Here is an 18,263-nt window from a genome sequence, read left to right as displayed (position 1 = left end):
AACATATTTTGTTTCAAATTTGTTTAGTATACAGGAAATTCTGTTCTATTTTTTTTTTATTTTAACTGCTAACCAGCCAAAATTATAACATATTTTGTAAGAAAAAACGCGCTGAGTAAAAAAATCTGTTACAACTCTGTTGTAATCCACTGATCGGGGAGAATCAGACAATTCAAACCCTGAAATAATTCGAAAGTAAATTCTAGAAAGATTTAAAGCCAAATATTCAGTGGGTACAGAAGATTAATAACAGAACGCTTTCTACATTCAAGTCTTACGCCAAGTCATGGGAGCGTTCGAGGACCTATCTAATTATGGAACCTGTAAATAAAATCTTAGGTATGTCAAAATATGAATCCTAAGAAAATAAAAGATGACCAAGAACGATTGTTCTGAGACGATCCGTATACGAATCCTAATTCCAAACGTTGGTTTTAGACGAATCTTAATCTGTAAATCCGAAGAAGAAAACTCTAGGCTACATGTAGATGTACCTTGAACACAGAATCCCGGGAAACTAGAACCGGATTCGAGGACAAAACTAGGCCACATTCAAGATCCGGTGGCAAATCCCAAAATAATTTAAAGCCAAGAATGTATTCTACTGGTAAGATTCAAAAACTAACCCTAGGATCATTGAAAGACGGTTTCTGAGAGGATTTGAGGATTAAAGATTCAAAGCTCAAAAGAAAGCAAATTCTGAGACTATTCAAAACTAAATGCTGCTAGGATTCAACACAGGATATTTTGAGGGAATCAATAGACAAATCTTATAAGGTTTCGATAATGAGGCCTGAAAGGACTTAGAGACACTGCACTGGATTAATTTACAAACTCATTGTAACACAAATCGAAGCTGTGTGAACCTATTCAGGAAGGAAGTTGAAGATTCACTGGCCTCAGAAAGTATTCGTAGCTGTATACTGAAAGGTCCAACGTTTAAAATTAAACCCTGATAGGAATACGACTTTTGATATAAATCAAAAAACATTATTTAAGAGCTTTCAAATTCTGAATAACACCCCGAGAGAAATTGAAGACTTATCCCACAAAGACAAATCCAAAAATGTTCTAAAGATGAATATCAAGAGTAGGATTCAATGCGGATAGGATTTCAAAGTGAGTCTTAAACGGCTCTTGATAGGTTTCAAAGTTGAATCACAAAAATATTTGAAGGAAGAAGAATCCATAGACATTTTTAAATTAAAACAAGGTAATTTGAAGCAAAATCTTGAGTAAATTTACATGAGTAAAATCTTGAGTAAATTGGCTTAACGCTCATGGGATATGAAAAATAATTTTAACAAGAATCTTGTTTACGATTCTTTAAATGACTCGAAAAAAAATCGGACGAGATTTTAAGCTGTTTTCTGAAAAGAATAAAGAAATACAAATCCAGAGAATCGAGTCTCATTTTTAATGGTCTTGAAAATTAGATGTAGGGTTCTAAAATAAAATAACAGAATCCTGACAAACTGTGAGGTTAAAATTTGAAAACAGTTTCACCAGCCGAAAGGTTAAGATCAGTGTCTTTGGAGACCAAGTTACCGATTGAAACGGTCATTTTTGGATTCCAAAATGTTTCATCTTGAAAGAATTTTTTAATGATCCGTCAACTGAACCACCTAAAAACTGCTGCATCTAGCAGCCTCTGACTGATAAAATAAGCCTCAGCGACGTCGCAGTCTCACTTTTTGGGGTGGCTTGCTGAGTTGCGTTGGTCAAGCGCGAAATAGCAGCGGCTTGCTGGGATGATAGCATGATAGGCAGGGTGCGGTTGCGCCGTTGCTGCTTCGTGGCCACCAAAGAGGTGAGAAATCGTTGCTGCTGGCTGCTGACTGCGTCTCGTTTGACCGTGTGGACCAGTGGTTCCCGACCGGTGGTCCACGGTTCCCTAGGGGCGTCATGACTACTTTTCAAGGGGTCCGCGGAACCATTGCAAGGAAAGTGTATTACTGCTTGATTGTTAATCAAATTTTTGTGCGATGTATAAAGCGATGAAGATGATTTTTCGCTGAACTTTGCTGAAATACCTATGTAACAATGACAGATTCTCTCACACTTTTTTGATTATAACAGTGCAATACTGAAGCTTTTAGGAACTTTTTTCCTATAGATCAAATGCTCGGTGTTCAAACAGACTGGACTAGCTGATATTTTGGCGTTCTAAAGATACGTTAAGAACTCCATCAATTCTGATTTTTCCGATGTAATTTTGATACCGATGCATTTTCAAATACCGTTTTGATTCATATTACGGACACTTAAGGCCTCAGTGAAGTATAACCCAGTTTGGACCATACAAAATAAATCATTCTGTATGATTTTTTAACGTTATCGAGCGTCGGAAGCCCTTAACTTTCGGATGGTGGGTAAAGAATACGCGTCCGCAACTTGAATAATTTTAAATAAATCAAAACGTGTGGTCTTTTCATGATTCTTATTCCGGATGCTCCCTAACTTTTGCCTCATATTCCGGACGCTTTGATTCGAATTACGGACAGCTCATGATAATCATTAATGGAACAGCCAAATCATCAATTGAAATCGTTCAACCACTTGAGAGACGTCTCAAGGTAGTTGGGCATTATAAATTTGCAATGATATATATGGAAAAAACCTAATAAAACGAGCCTCGAAAATGAGAACTTTTGGACGGCGAAAATTGAAACATTTCGTGTGAAATGTTTCCCATACAAACGAGAGTGTCCGGAATTTGAAGCTGTCCGTAATATGAATCAAAACGGTATATTAGTTCCGTTATTACAGCAAATAATGAAAAAAATTAGATATTTCGAATGACTGGCGTACATTTTTCTGAAACCATGAAAAAGCACTTGGTTCAGTCTGTCTGAACATCGACCAAATGTCCTTGCAAAAAAAGCAACAATAAAGGTTAATGTGTCTTAGTCACTGATTAAAAATAAAGTAAACAAAGGAAACCTCTCACTGTCTACTTTTTGAAAAGTTACGCGAGACTTCTCGCTGAACTGTCGTTTCCTTTTGATTATGACAGTTAAATACTTAAGCTTTTGGAAATATTTTTACTAAACATCGAAAGGCAATATCGTTGGTATCAATTTCGTACAAAAAGTTCATCGGAAATGTAAAAGCGGCTTACAAATTAATAAAAGAAAAAAGTAAACAAAGCGAGGCTCTCATTGTGAGATAGGTCGTTTGGAAAAGTTCAGCAAGATTTCAGAGGGCCGTTGGACACTTCTGGACAAACATTTGAAAAGGGCCCAAGAGGTCTTGAGCCTTTTTTTAGAAACGTTGCTCTTGAGCCCTTTTTAGCCCGCCCACGCAAACGAACACCACTATCAGAAAGATTGGTGTTAGCTCTTCCTGATAGTGGTATTGGTGAGCGTGATCGAGTTGAACTGGGCTCAACAGCGTCTTGAAAAGCCAATGTTTACCAATGTCGATGTGCCCTTTTGAAATGTTTGTCCAGACTTGTAGAATTTTGAAGGTGGGTACGACTCGAAAAAGATTGGGCACCATTGGTGTGGCCGAACGTTGTGGTCAAGACGTTCGCGGGAGGGAGAGAGAAGGAAAGATTGGAAGAGAACCAGGCGAGCTGCGCGCGAGGCAACACACGAGCGCGGGGTGAAAATCAAACTCCAAAAACTAGGTGGCGTGACCTCAATAAGCAACTTTTTTTTTCCTGCTTGTTGCTGCGGCGAAGAAACGCACCGTGATCGCGGCCGATCATCGATCGATTGGATTGGATCGGTAGGAGAATAACAACAAACCACCGCTGTTTGGCTGACGGGCTTTGGTGTGCGTGTGCTTGTGCTCGTGGTGGCCCCCCTTTCGGGGAGGTCTCTTACACAGCACTGTGCACGGCCGTCTAGTGCCATTATCGGCTGGTTTTCTCGCCACTTCTGGAGAAAGGTGGGGAAGCTCTTGTTTGGGGCCGATCGCGAACGAACTCCGATTGCCGAATTTGGCTGGTAGAAATTGTAGAAATGTATCTGCTTTTAGTCGACAGATTTGTATCCACGTAAGAAAATCTGAACTATTTTGCTTGAACTTTTTGAAAAGATGCCAGGGATTAGTACAGTAATACCTCGATATAACGTAACTCGATTTTTATTTTCATTACGTTATATCGAGGTTAAGTTATATCGAAGCAAAATATTTTTTTTTCTTAATTTCGTCCAACATGCATTGCTTGATGAGGAAATGGGTCTTAAATTGATATTATTGACCTAAAAGGCATTTTCAGTCTATCCTACATATTTTTCCCATATTTTTCTTTGTATATTTATCTTTTAATTCTCAATTTTTTATTTCTACGTCTCCTTTGCAGTAATCCTTGAACAAATTTATTCATGAAAAATCTTTGAAGGAATCCTTGACTACTCGGAGAAACTCTAACATAAATTCATAAATGAGATCTTTTAGAAACCTTTGAGAAGTTAATGTTGAGCAGTCCATGAACATTTTTAGCAGGCAATTATGGAACTTCAAGAATTTTGTTATGAGGAGCTCGTGGAAAACTCTTAAAACAAATCCTTCAGTAATTTCTGGACAGAATTTTGTAATGAATGTCTAAGAACTCTTTAAAAATGTTTTTTTAGAATTCATGAAGAAATCACTAGGAAACTCCATTAAAACCAAGAACTATACTAGGGATTTTCAATGGAAAAGTTTCTGAACGAATACGTGGTGAGCGAAACGGCAGTATTCTGGGAGAATTTTCTGGGGGATCTGGGAACTTGCTCAGTTTTTGGAGGAATCCTTGAATATATTTTTGTAATAAAATAATCTAAAGAAAGATCTCTAAACAATAACTACAAGAATTACTTGAAGAACCCAATGAAAAATAATCATTGAAATTAAATTGAAATTGAATCAATGAAGAATGTCTTTCCACAAAGAATCCTTGAAGAAACACTACTAGAACGTAGAATGGTTCTTGCATAAAAATTTAGAGAAAGTTCTGCAGAAATTCATAATGAAATTGCTGAAGGAATTCCGAGAAAATTGTTTTCAGAAACTTTTGGAGGAATCTCTGAAATCGTTTTGAAACAAAAAAAAATCTGGTGGAATCTCAGAAATGTTTAAACATGTATTTAAGATGAATTAACTAGTAGAATTTTTGGGAGAAGCCTGTCGGAATTATTTTAAGAATTTGCTTTATGTTTTATACATGAATACCAGGAGAGCTTAAGATGAGTCCATGGAGAAATTATTGAAGGTATCTCTGGAGGCATCCTCAGAATGATTATAATTGAAATCCGTGGAGAAATTCCAGAAGAAACATCAAATTTTTGGAGAACTCATGCAAAGAATAGCTGGAAGAATTCCTAAAGCAGTTGTTTAAGCATTTAAAAAAATCAAATGTTCGTTAACGTCACGTGGCAGCGTGGCCCTGCGACACATAAGTCTAATCTGAGTTTAATCTAGTCTTTTTGAATGCAGAGTCTAAATCAATAATTATTAAAGTTTTCGAAGAAAATTAAAATGAGTAGTAAATGCAACAAAAATAAAGAAAAAAAATGTTGGTTTTAACATTGAGCTTATAGCTCACTCGATATCGATTTATGATTGTATTCAGTGATAGTAAACGCTTGCAATGCTTTGATTTAGTATTTGTTGGTGCTTGAAACTTGTAGAATGTTTATTGTAGTTCATAATTCATGTTTTTTTTAAATAAAAAATGGAAAAATAAATGGGAGTTAAAAAAAAGTTACGTTATATCGAGGTAAAAATTACGTTATATCGAGTTACGTTATAAAGAGGTTACGTTATATCGAGGTATTACTGTAATCAAAGATTAATCCAGGAATTCCTTAAAAATATTGTCTTGGGTTAAAATAGAAGAGCTTCTCTATTTTCACTAAAAAGTTTGTCAAGGGATTAATTCAGGTTCCTTCCAAAATATTCTAGAATATCTTTTTAGGATTTCTGTGAACATTTTTTTAGAAACTCTTTCAAAAATTGGTATCAGATTTTTTCAGTAACTTTCGTTGATTTCTCAACAAATTTCAACGGATATACGTCCAAGGCCTTTTAAACGGATTTTGCTGGATTGTTTTTTTTTTTTACACATTTCCTTTCGATTTTTTCCTAGGGATTACTACAAGAATTAATTAATGTCTCCCAACAGGCTCGCAAAACAGCGTTCGCTAAGACAGCTCAACATATTTGCCTCGGTTTCACAAATATTAGACATCAGAAATGGGTCAAATTCATTGCTTAAGAATATAATAGGTGGAGATGTTTAACTATGTAGGCATGCTCAATTGATTAATCTCGGTTGCATAGAGGCATGGCTTCAATGTTTGTTTTTTCGCAGCTTCTTTTTTTTTCGAAGAAGAATTTGTTGAAGAATTAAGAATTCTTAATAGAGAAGTTTGTGGAGAGATCTGTTCAGAAATTTCTAGATAACTTTTCTGATGAAATTATTCTATAAACCACTGAATTTCTGATGCAGTTTCTAGAATGTTTTCAATGAATCTTTTAGAGTAATACGGAAGAATTTTTGGAAGATTATGTGAAGAAATACCTTAAGAAGTTCCCAGTTGAATCCTTGGGTATATGTTTAGATAGGATTACCAGAAGTACTCTTTTTGGAGTACATGTACTCCTTTTTGCTTAAAAAAATTTTGTACTATTTTTTTCGCTGAATGGGTTCAACTGTACTCTTTTCCAAATATTAGTGACGATTGCCGTACAAATCAAATAATCTGGTGCAGAAACCAGCACAACACACATTTTTGCTGAGTACGAGTTGAACAAATCACTTTCAAGTATTTTAAGCTGAATAAACTGCTTCTGCAGCTATTAATGTTACTTGGGAAATTAACCTCTTTCCGATGATTTGGTTGGGTCGAATTGATACGTTTAGCTGAATAATGATAATGATTAGAAATTATTTGTTCGCACATTTATATTACATATTAAAAAAGTTGTAACAAAGGTGATAGACAAACAAATGCGTATACAAACATCTTATAAAGTTGGCAATTAAAAACTAATGTTAATTTTCGTGAAACCTATAATGAGAATAATGTCGTCCTGACAAACGTAACTGTAAGGATTGCTAGGAAAAGTGATTGTTATCATTAATCTGCAATTTAAGCATTTAAGATTAGTCAATATTTATATTATTTTGGAAATCCAACTTATGATTGTCAATAGGGTTAACGCAACCATTGACTTTAAAATTAGAAAAAAAAAAAAATGATCAGCACAAGAAAATTAAGACAACCACAGTAGTAAAAAATGTACTTTCAATTTTTTAGGATAGACGCAGTGTACACTTTAGTACTCTTTTACAGAGTTGGAAAAATGTACTCTCTTCGGTGGGAGCAAATATGATAACCGTATGGAGTTTGCAGAGACATTTTTGGATGAATTACTGATGAAATACGATTTCTAAAATGTTCTAAAATATAGCTTTAAAGGAATCTTGGGTTATACTAAGAAGAATATCCGGGGAATTTAAAAAATGAGATTAAAATTTTCATAAATGAATGGATTCTATTCATGATTACAAGAATTTGTAGAGATTTTTTGAAACATTATTCAACATGACTTTTCGAGGAATATTTGGAGTCAGGATTCATTTACCCCCAGCTCTCTTCCTTTTTTTAAAAAAATCTCGAGCTTTTCGCGTAAATTTACGACATTTTCTAGTATTCACTTTTTCTCCGCCCGGTTTCGAATTATCACACCTTATTTTCTAAATCGTATATATCTCATCTTTCGTTTGACATAATTTGTTGAAACTCCTTAGGATTACTCAATTTTATAGTGGTCACGTCTGATTTTCAGATTTTGTATATATTTTGAATGCAAAAAAGAATAATTTGAAATGGCTCAGAGTTGCTCTGTTTACTTAGTCCTCAGGAACTTCAGAGAAAACGATCTCTAAGACTGTATTATTGGAAGAGTTGAATCATATGAGCAAAAATAAACTTGTCTAAGTGCATTTATCAGTTATAGATTTCAGGGAGACAACGATAGATTCATCTTCATTTCGTTTTAGCACGGGATTCAGATAACTACTGCCTACCATAATTAAATGTTTGGCAATAAAACTTCTTAATTGTTTTCAACATTATTTCACATGGAATACGCTTTGTCATCATTGAACAACACAGAAACAGCTTTTTCAAACTGGCCCAACGAATTATTCTCACGTTCTCTTCTATTTTGTTTATGAAATTGAGCTGTTTGTTTTTGTTTTTGTTATATCACTGTGATAATGTCGAAGAATTAAACTTGATTATTTTAAACATGATAAACCTCAAAAAGGCCCTCAGAAACGTTTAGATCAACAGGATTGATGATTCACCCATGATACATTTTTTTGTATATGGAATACAAAAGTTAGTTTAGTTATCTTTAGTAATGGATGACGAGTTTACATAATATGTCTATAGATTCATTTACAAGAAAAACTTTGGTGCAATAAAAATATTTGTGTTGCCAAAATCGAACGGGCACTGTACTTAAAATTATCAACGGTTATTACAACCCTGTTGAAAAAGCAGTTTGAAGATAAAATTTGGTAGAAAAAAAAATGATTGTCTACGAAATTCCTAGGTAAAAAGTTTCTAATTCAGTAGATATACGGAAATTCCCGTAGCTTCAAAGCCATTTCAGAATGCAAATTGCTAATCAGAACATAATTTGTTAATCGTTCTGAGTTCTCCCACTTCGACGTCCCTCTCACTTCAACCGGGAGATTTAGCGAAGCACGTGTTGTTCTCGCAGGGTCTCAACCCAACGGGAGGATAACTTTCCACCCACCGCCCTCATTTTTCGATCGCAAACAATGCTCTGTGGCGACGACGTTCTGACGAGAGAACGACCGTCCGTCATTGCGAAGGAAAAGAGAACCACCACCCGTTCTCGTTCTCACACTCAATTAAAGTGAAAGGCGCTCAGTTGATGCGGGACGCCCGTCGTTGTCGTCGTCGACGTCGCCGTGAGACCTTTGACAGTTCGTCCCGAGTGCATCGGCAATCAGCTGTTTCGGTGTCAAATTCAGCTGATGGTGGTCGCTCACCGACCGTGATTACGCCATCGTCAGCCAAATTTAATCACTGTTCTAATTACCGGCAATTTGGATACGGAAACCTTTTTGTCGGCACCAAACCAACAACCATTGACAGAAATATTTCGCCTCCAGGCGCGTACGAACGAAACTACTTCCCGTCGCACCTTCCCCATTCGAAATGAGCCTCGCTTTTCGGGCCAGGTACCACAGGGGCCCATAAAAGCAGAACTGTCCCATATGGAAAAAGTAGGCATTAGGGTGAAGCAGCTTGGAATCGAAATTCAATAATGTACCAAAACTTGGAAGGCACAAATCTCGCGAAAGAATGATTAACCAGTGCCATTTCTATTTTAGCTTTTGTGCACTAGCAGAGAGTTTAAAATGAGCAGTTCGTACGTTTATTACTTCTACAGAGTTTCGCTGAAATTTGTGATTTATGTGTAATTTTTTGAATATGTCTATCTATATATTTTTCTAAATTATGTCTATTAATGAAAAAGCAAAAACTTCACAATGGACGATAATCTATAGAACTAATTTGAAATTTATGAGAATAAATCAATTTATTATCAAATTGTAAAAATGTCTAGAAAATGTAAAAAGTAGTCCCGTTTTTGTCTTGAAGTACACATTTTTTTAGCTCTGCAAGCATTTTTGATATTTCTTGATGGAATTGCCTCATATTTTGAAAATTTCTAACGCACATATAAAACTTACATATATGCAAGAATTATCAATATCTATCCATAATTCTTGGAATTACAAATGCTCACAGACGGTAGCTGAATCCGATGCCATTCTGAGAAAGTTACAGCAAGTCACAATTTTAAGCAACAGGATTCACCAAGCTATTTAGTGATCTTATCCACCAAGCATGCAGAATAGGATTAAAGCTTTCATATATGGTCGGTGTTCAGACAGACTGGACCAAGCGTTTTTTAATGGTTTCTCAGGAGAGCCTACCCCAAGCATTGCAAATGTAAAAATAGTTGCATTATTTGTTGTGATAATGAAACTTTACTATTTGATGATATATCTGCATCAGAATAGCAACGGAAAAATCAGAACTGATGGAGTTCTGAATGTATCTTTAGAGCGTCAAAATATCCTCCAGTTCGGTCTGTCTGAACACCGACCATATTAGTCAAATAATGCATTTTCAACAGCCAATACTTTGAAAACTAGACGTGCAGGAATATTTTTGAAAACAATGGACGCAGCAAATTAAGTAAACAGCGGTATTCTGGTCCTTGAGACAGAAAACTGTTCCCACACTGTGGAATCTATAGAATCAGTTTCAAATATTGTAGGAAAAAAATCAGTATCTAAAAATATGTCCAAAGTAGCCCCTCTTTTGCCTTGAAGAACACAGTTTTAACGCTATTTAAGCAATATTCTTATTTCTTGATGGATTCACCTTGGATAATCGGGTTATTTGGTGTGGATTGCGGAATGTGAATATTGAGGACTTTTCTACGGAAGCAATGCACTTGAAGCTGGCGACCAAACTGTCTACCGGTTTCGTTTTTTTATAATACCTTCAGAGAAGTGCGAACATTTTGCTTGTACCCGGAACAAAATTAAAGCTTTGCATGGAAACCAGCTGCTTTTACTAACGAAGTTTCTTAGCAAGGGAAGCAATATTTTCGAATGAATTTCTAAGGTCCATGGGAAGCAGCCGAACGCTATGTTCTCACGACCTTAGTCTACTTTATAAGACGTCGTAAAACCACAGAGCCAACCTTCGCACATTTGTGATAAGTAGGGCCAAGAAAGCCCTCCCAGAGCTCAATATTTTATTCAATTTCTACAAAACTACTTGACAAATTTGGCATTTCAGTACTATTAGTAACGATGGAGCGACCAATTTCTACATGAAGTTACGAATAACAAAAAAGAAAACCTTCCGTTCATCTCCATTTACATTAAGAGTATCGACTGCTAGTCGAAGACAAGTTAAATATATTTTCATGATGAATAATGATAATTATCGGCCTATATTCAGGCTTCGAAGGTCTTGTGTGTTAATGGAGAGTTAAACATAACTCCGTGGACTGTTGGTGACTCAATGAATCTTTCTGAAAGCATTTTTGATTTCGGCAACAAATCCATAATTCAGTCTGCCAATTTAATTACTAGTAATCTTGTTTAATGCACCTAAAATTAATGCACCTAAAACTAACAAGTATCTATTAAATATGGAATATCTAGGAAACTATTTTTGGTTCTGGTTTCCTGGAAACACGTTCGTCAACATCCAAAATTTGCTTCACTTCAAAGTTCGCTACAATCCAATTATAAAGAGAATTATAGTGTAGGCAAAAAATGTCAGAAATGGGTGATTGAAAATTTATGGGGCCCAGATAGCCGTAGCGGTAAACGCGCAGCTATTCAGCAAGACCATGCTGAGGGTCGTGGGTTCGAATCCCGCTGGTCGAGGATCTTTTCGTAAAGGAAATTTTCTCGATTCCCAGGGCATAGAGTATCTTCGTACCTGCCACACGATATACACATGCAAAAATGGTTAATCGGCAAAGAAAGCTCTCAGTTAATAACTGTGGAAGTGCTCATAAGAACACTAATCTGAGAAGCAGGCTCTGTCCCAGTGGGGACGTAACGCCAGAAAGAAGAAGAACGTTCGTCAACATCCAAAATTTGCTTCACTTCAAAGTTCGCTACAATCCAATTATAAAGAGAATTATAGTGTAGGCAAAAAATGTCAGAAATGGGTGATTGAAAATTTATGGCAAGTTAGCGTAAGAAGCTGGATGGTGTTTTAGTGCTCAAATGATCTAGTGTTTCTTGTGCTAAACCGAATCAACTTGAGCTGTCAGTGAATTGGCCCAAATCCAGTGTTGTCAGTCAGTTGGGATTTTATGCGATCCAGGAGCAGAACCACAGAAAAATATACCAATTCCACGTTCCAACCATGACAAAATCCGGAACGGAATCCTCAGCTATCGTTTACAAATGTTCATAGTTTTCTAGTACACTTCTGCATGCCATTTGCATCTAGCACCACCGAACAGGTAACTCAATTTGCCTCTATTTATCAGGAAAAATATAAACTTGAACACAATTCACCTACTGCAGTTGCTATTTGGTTAAGAGGTTCATATGAAGACTGTTACATCTTTATTTTTCAATATGGGACTGCACCAACGAAATTTTTTTCCACAACATTTTCAAAAAAGTGTATTAATCGCTACATACGTAGTAAATTTTATATTGCAACATGAATGTAACAAGAAATAGAGCTGTTGATGCAAAAATCCACATGAGACGGTCATGCTTTCATGGCTAGCACAGAGACCCGAAAATTGGCCCCTCGCGGCTACCCGAAAGGGGTCCGGTTCCAAGTTCCAGTCAGTCGTCGTCGTCGTCTTCGTCACTATCATCAGCAACTTCAGCAGACACATTTGCGGTCCGGGACACATCGGATCAGGTTGTTGTTGCTGTTGGGTTGCGTACAAACCAACAAACCGCGGCGCACACACTTGCAATCAGCAGAAACAACAACCACAACCACCACCACGGCGCGCGCGGCGGTCCGGTATTCCAAGTTGTGTGCTTGTGGCCAAAGCAGGCGGCGGCGACGACGACGACGCGCACACACGAATGCATGTTTTCTGTTTTCTCGTTTGCCCATTTATTAATTTTCAATGAAAGTTGATTAAACAAGTTATTCGCTGGCCAGTGCCAGCCAGTGGCACTTTCTGGCACTGCTGCTGCTTGGCGGTTTTTCAGCCGTTAGGCTGGCGCAAAATGGTAAACTTTGGATGCAGGTGGAATTTCTAGGTTAAATTAAGGGTACTTCGACAGAATCAACTATTTAGAAACGTTTGTAGGGAACTCCCTGGTTGAATTTTAGGGAGCAATGCGTAGAAGATTTCTTCAAAAAAAAAAACCCTGGCACAACTCTTGATAGGATTCTTTGAAGAACTGATTTATGGAGTTCTCAATGGAATCACAAAACACGTTGTTGTATGAATCTCTGAAGCTGAATATTATTTCAAAAAGTCGATGGTGGATTTCTTGACATTCAGAAATCAGGAAAAGGTCTATATATTCCATATTGACTCAGTTGAATGTACCAGTCTATATCCTATACGAGACGAGTTAAATGCTTCAATAATAAATGCTAAAATTTTGCCAGAATTTTCCACAGTATTTATGCCGTTTTCGTTCTTAGGAACTAGCTCGATGATCGAAAAACATACTGGAAACTGCTCATTTATGTAGAAGTATCGAGTTTTTAATTGAAAGCATAAGCATTTTGAGCTAGAAGTTCCACCACGGATTTCAAGATTTTAATTTCACTCACAATCGGTCAAAACAAGGATGGTTATTATAAAAATTGAATGTATAGAAACCAAACGCAACCAGAAGTCCGAGGGCCTTGGATTTTTAAACTTCCTAGCCACATCAAGCAGAGCATTATTTAAATCTGTTGTAGCCCCCTTGCTATTCACGATTGTTTTCCCTGCGTCCTCATATTTTGATTGTTCTCCTTTGTTTAAAGTTCTGTCTTCTAAACTATTTGCATTTCTTCGAATTCCCGGTCGAATATTATCGACTAAATTGTATGGAAAAGATGTCACTGCTAGTGTTAGACATCCCTTCACATTTTGAAAAGGGACCAGATTTCCGCTTTCTTAGATGTACTTCTGCAAGTCCTGAATTGTTGAATAGGTTGCATTAGTCTCAAGGTCGGATTCTGCCAACCCCCAGTACGCGCAGAATCCACCTGCTCCTGTCCGTCCCCATTCCTGGACCGGTCTAGTGCCCCCTCGAGCGAGCTGTTGTGCTGTGTCTTTCGTTTTCTTTCGAGGAGCGGTTGTTGCTGCTTTTTCGCCTGCTGCTGTGGTGGCTCTTTTTTCGTTTCGCTCGTTTCTCTTTTTTCGAAGCAAATCACATATACACTTTTATTACGTCTCGACTTTCTAAGTTAGTTTTTTTTACTACTTTTTTCAGTTTTCGTAATGATTTTTCAATCATTCCCCGCGCGCTCGCGCACGCGCACACACAACGGTATGCAGGCCAGATTCACTACTCAGCAGCATTTTTTTTGGGGCTTGGGCTCTTCCCGCGGTCGCGGCCTTCCTCCCGCTTTGCTCCCGGACCATCGATAACCGAAAAGAAATGGGTTAACGGGACGCGGCGCGATTCCCTCTCACAAAACAGCCAGCAGCGGAGGGAACGAATGAATGAACCAAAAAATCCTTCCGTTCGCTTTCTGCCTTACATTTTTCTGTTTTTGGTTCGATCGTTCGTTCGTCGATCATAGTAGGCAGAGTTCGTCGCTGCTGAATTTCTCTTTCGGAAAGGTCACCGCTGTAACAACTTGAACTAATGTTGTTAACAGCTAGAATTGGAAGGATTCTTTCTTAGTTTGCATCCCAGCATGACCTACTTAGCATCATGATGTACATCAATGCTTGGAATTTTAATAATTTGTTCTCTTCATTTGACTCTCTAAATGGCCTGGCCTGGCCTGGTGTTTTCTTCATTTGGAGGTATTGCATTTAGTCTTCTCTGATTGGGCTTCCAGATTAATGGCATGGAATCTATGTTCCTTAAGTTTGTCTACCTCAAAGGGCAGGATTTCAGTAATTCCTTTATTAAGGTTCTCTTGGTATATCAAATATACCATTCCCACTCGAATGACTTTGTTATTAAAACCTCCTTAATAAATAATAATAATAATTCCTTTTAGAATTATTAACTTCCAATTCTAAGATCGGTTCGACTTGCTGCCTTAATCAATTTCCTGTAACATGTCTTCTTCAATCATTCAAAATCCTTTTTCTTCACTGATTTGATTCCCACTCTTCCAGCTTCACGTTTGAGCAGAGTCTGATTTCTTCCGAAATATACTCCTTTCCTCTCGAAACACAATAATTTGCTTTGATCTTATCTTGACATCCGGTTTCATCCTCGTCGCCATTGTAACAACTTGAACAGCTGGACTTGAAACATTTTCTTAGTTTGCATCCCAGCATGACCTACTTAGAATCATGATGTAAATCAATGTCTACTGCGATCGCCTGCTTCGACGCCTTCAATTCATCCATCCTGTTTGTTGCGTTAGATCCTGCATGCATCACAATGTCATTTGCACTCTCTCCTCTGGCGATTGCTCCTCGGAGACGGTGGCACCGACACCAAGGCCTACTATCAGTCAGCGTGTGGCTTACCATTCAGTCAGCCATCTCTGGAGGAGGTAATTGCGCGAAAATGACGAACACCAGAAATACCTCAAAGTGAGAGCCACCCCGAATTATGTAACCACCCCTGGGCGCAACTCGAAAGCGAGCTTCACTATCTTTGAGGAAAGAAATTTCTCTTTTACCGTCACACATAATACGGCACTTGCACACACGCATTTCGCGCATCATCAATGTGGCCACATAGAGAGCCTCCTACCACCAGGGGTCTCGTCGCTAGGTGTCTTGTCCAGAGGTTTGGTCGCGTCTAGTAGCTACAACGGATCTTGGGATCTTTCCCGAACTTACCTGATTCTTCCTGAAGAGATTGCGTACCAGAGACGAGCTGTAGAAATTGCGAACACTACCGACACCGTTGATCGACATCGACGAACCACCGAAGAACATTCCGACACTTGGTCCATACTTCATAGCTGGTTCCACACTAGCCCCCAGAGGGGCACCACCAAGGCCAACACCACCGGATTTCAACGCCGTGAACAACGGAGGACCGCCAACGGTTTTCTTGCCGCCAACAACACCACCACCATTTCCGACCGTCGTGGTGGCAACACTTTTCGAACTACCACCGGATCCGGTTCCGGTTCCGACACCTGCCACGGCGACCACCTTTTGCTGCTGGTGGTTCTGCTGATGGTGATAATTTTTGCCAACAACGAACTGACACAGTTTTTCCTGCACAACGCGGGCGCAGACCCGATTCGACGAACTTAAACACGCCATAGTCAAAAGAATTGTGAGCCGATCGGTCGGCAGCATTACGCTGGAAACCCCCCCTAGAGATCGAGAGTTTTGTTCGAGCTCCGATCCGAGGATCTTGAGGGAAGATTCGGAGGCCTTAAACCACCACCACGACCACCATTGGCAGAGCGAGCACCACGAAGAGCACGACGCACGCCCGAGAGTGCTCTCCGACTGGAGGGAGAGAGAGTGAGACCCCCGCTTCGTGCGTAGGTGAGTATGGGAGTTCTCTGCTCAACACCTGGGAGAAAGCGTGCACCTGTGAATGGAGAAAGAAAAGGAAAAATGTGATTACTGAGTAGGCCTATCGCACTTTGATTTGGATTTGAGTGGTGTTATCATTGTTATCGAAATTACACTGAGACAAAAACGTCGTTGATCGATTTTAATAAAAGACTAAATATTGTCCATCAAATTATCTTGGCTAATGAAATCAGTTTTGCAGAACGCTGCTACCAGTAAACAGGTAATTGACTTGGGGCTAGTCACTCGTTTTCAGCACGTGCGTATGTACGTGCTTTGAAGGTACACAAACCGTTTGACCTATTCAGATTACCAAAAACGCAGTAACGAGTTCTATAAGCTACGAGTAATATTCTCTTGAGGGGCTAATCAAAACCTACATTCTGGGTTGATTTTTTTCGAACGACACTCGCGAGCAAAGTTGATTGAATCAATTATTGACCACTTTTAAACAATGAACATTCTGCGAGGATGTTTTGAAAGAAGGATTAGGAGTATAATATACATATTGTGCGAAAATTATGGTATTAACCTTCATATTTAAGCTTAATATTTAACCGCAATTTAACTATTCAAACCATGATATTTTTTCGTTCCTCGATAGTTTTGCACCATAATTTCACACGTTCTAAACTCTTATAATTTTAGAATCTGTGAAAATATTGTTCATTGGTCAACTTGATACTGAGATATTCCGAAATTCATTGTGGATCGACTCCTAGCTATAACCCACGTAAATATCTCAGGCTACAGAATTTTTATCACCGATAGTCACTATTCGGAATAATACATTAATGAGGGGTTTTTGTAAAAAAAAAAATGAATCAATTTGGTGCAGCCGTCTTTGAGTAATGAGCATTCATGTCTCTGGTACCACGCTGGTCAAATAAAGATCTCAAAAACTTCAAAAAACATCATATCGTAATTTTCAGATATTTCCTAGAAAACTTAACCGAATTGTATGATTTTTTCAGAGTAGCAAGGAGCATAGGGCCTTCCTCAGCCGTGTGGTTAGAGTCCGCGGCTACAAAGCAAAGCCATGATGAAGGTGTCTGGGTTCGATTCCCGGTCGGTCCAGGATCTTTTCGTAATGGAAATTTCCTTGACTTCCCTGGGCATATAGTATAATCGTACCTGCCACACGATATACCAATGCGAAAATGGCAACTTTGGCAAAGAAAGCTCTCAGTTAATAACTGTGGAAGTGCTCATAAGAACGCTAAGCTGAGAAGCAGGCTCTGTCCAGTGAGGACGTTAATGCCAAGAAGAAGATAAGAAGAAGGAGCATAAAACCAGATCACCAATGACATATATCGACATAGATTCTGAAACTAGAAGAGTTTTTTAAGAACTTGTGAAAAAATGGTGCAAAAAAGTCGAGAAACAAAAAAGTTATTAAGGTTTGAATATTCTTATTGTAGTAAAAATGAAACTGCCGGTAGCTTTTTACGCTAGCATGCCATACATTTCGAATCACTCCCTTCGGACATTTCTTGCCTACAATATAAAAGTTCCACCACTTCACAGTACGTGTTAGGTTCTTGCAAAACATCAGTAGCCTTCTGCGTGTCGTTAAAACGTTGACCAACCTGTCCAGCTGCCTGGCGACAACTTCGCTCATCAGACCTGTCCTGTGAAATGGCAAGTTTCTGAGGAAAGGCACTGTAGGTGACCTCATAATCAAAATACTTGCCTGGGTGTTCGCGCTCCCTTGCGCTGCGCCTTACCATACTTTCTATGTGCGGAGGGAGCGCAGTGATGCTAGCCGGCTCCACAACGGTTGCATCGAGCTCATCAACGGTCGATTCGTAGCCGTCCATGCTTTCTTCGTCACTTCCATCATTTTCATCAACTGCTGCTGTTACATTCGGATTTGAGTCTTCTGCACATTCAGTTCAGAGCTCCATGTTATTTACGTCTATTGCTTCTACTTGATCACGATCGCTACTACTCATGCTTTCATCGATGATAATCACGTCTCTGCTTATAAATACCTTACCAGTCTCCGGTAGCCTTTGGAATTCGTTGCATATCCA

At 38.4% G+C, this 18,263-nt stretch overlaps 1 protein-coding gene across 3 annotated transcripts in view; it reads right to left on the bottom strand.

The window, feature by feature from the left end:
- Window positions 1-18,263, bottom strand: part of LOC5574208 (decaprenyl-diphosphate synthase subunit 1) — a 328,976-nt gene that overhangs the window by 296,260 nt on the left and 14,453 nt on the right. For all 3 annotated transcript variants that reach the window (XM_021839192.1, XM_021839194.1, XM_021839193.1), the window contains exon 2: window positions 15,532-16,243. In XM_021839192.1, coding sequence (XP_021694884.1) covers window positions 15,532-16,002 — 471 coding nt within the window. In that variant the 5' untranslated portion in view covers window positions 16,003-16,243. The remainder of the gene's footprint in view (window positions 1-15,531; window positions 16,244-18,263) is intronic.

The sequence above is a fragment of the Aedes aegypti genome, chromosome 1 (genome assembly GCF_002204515.2).
Source record: "Aedes aegypti strain LVP_AGWG chromosome 1, AaegL5.0 Primary Assembly, whole genome shotgun sequence".
Taxonomy (NCBI): domain Eukaryota; kingdom Metazoa; phylum Arthropoda; class Insecta; order Diptera; family Culicidae; genus Aedes; species Aedes aegypti.
This window is presented reverse-complemented; position numbering and strand designations above follow the sequence as displayed.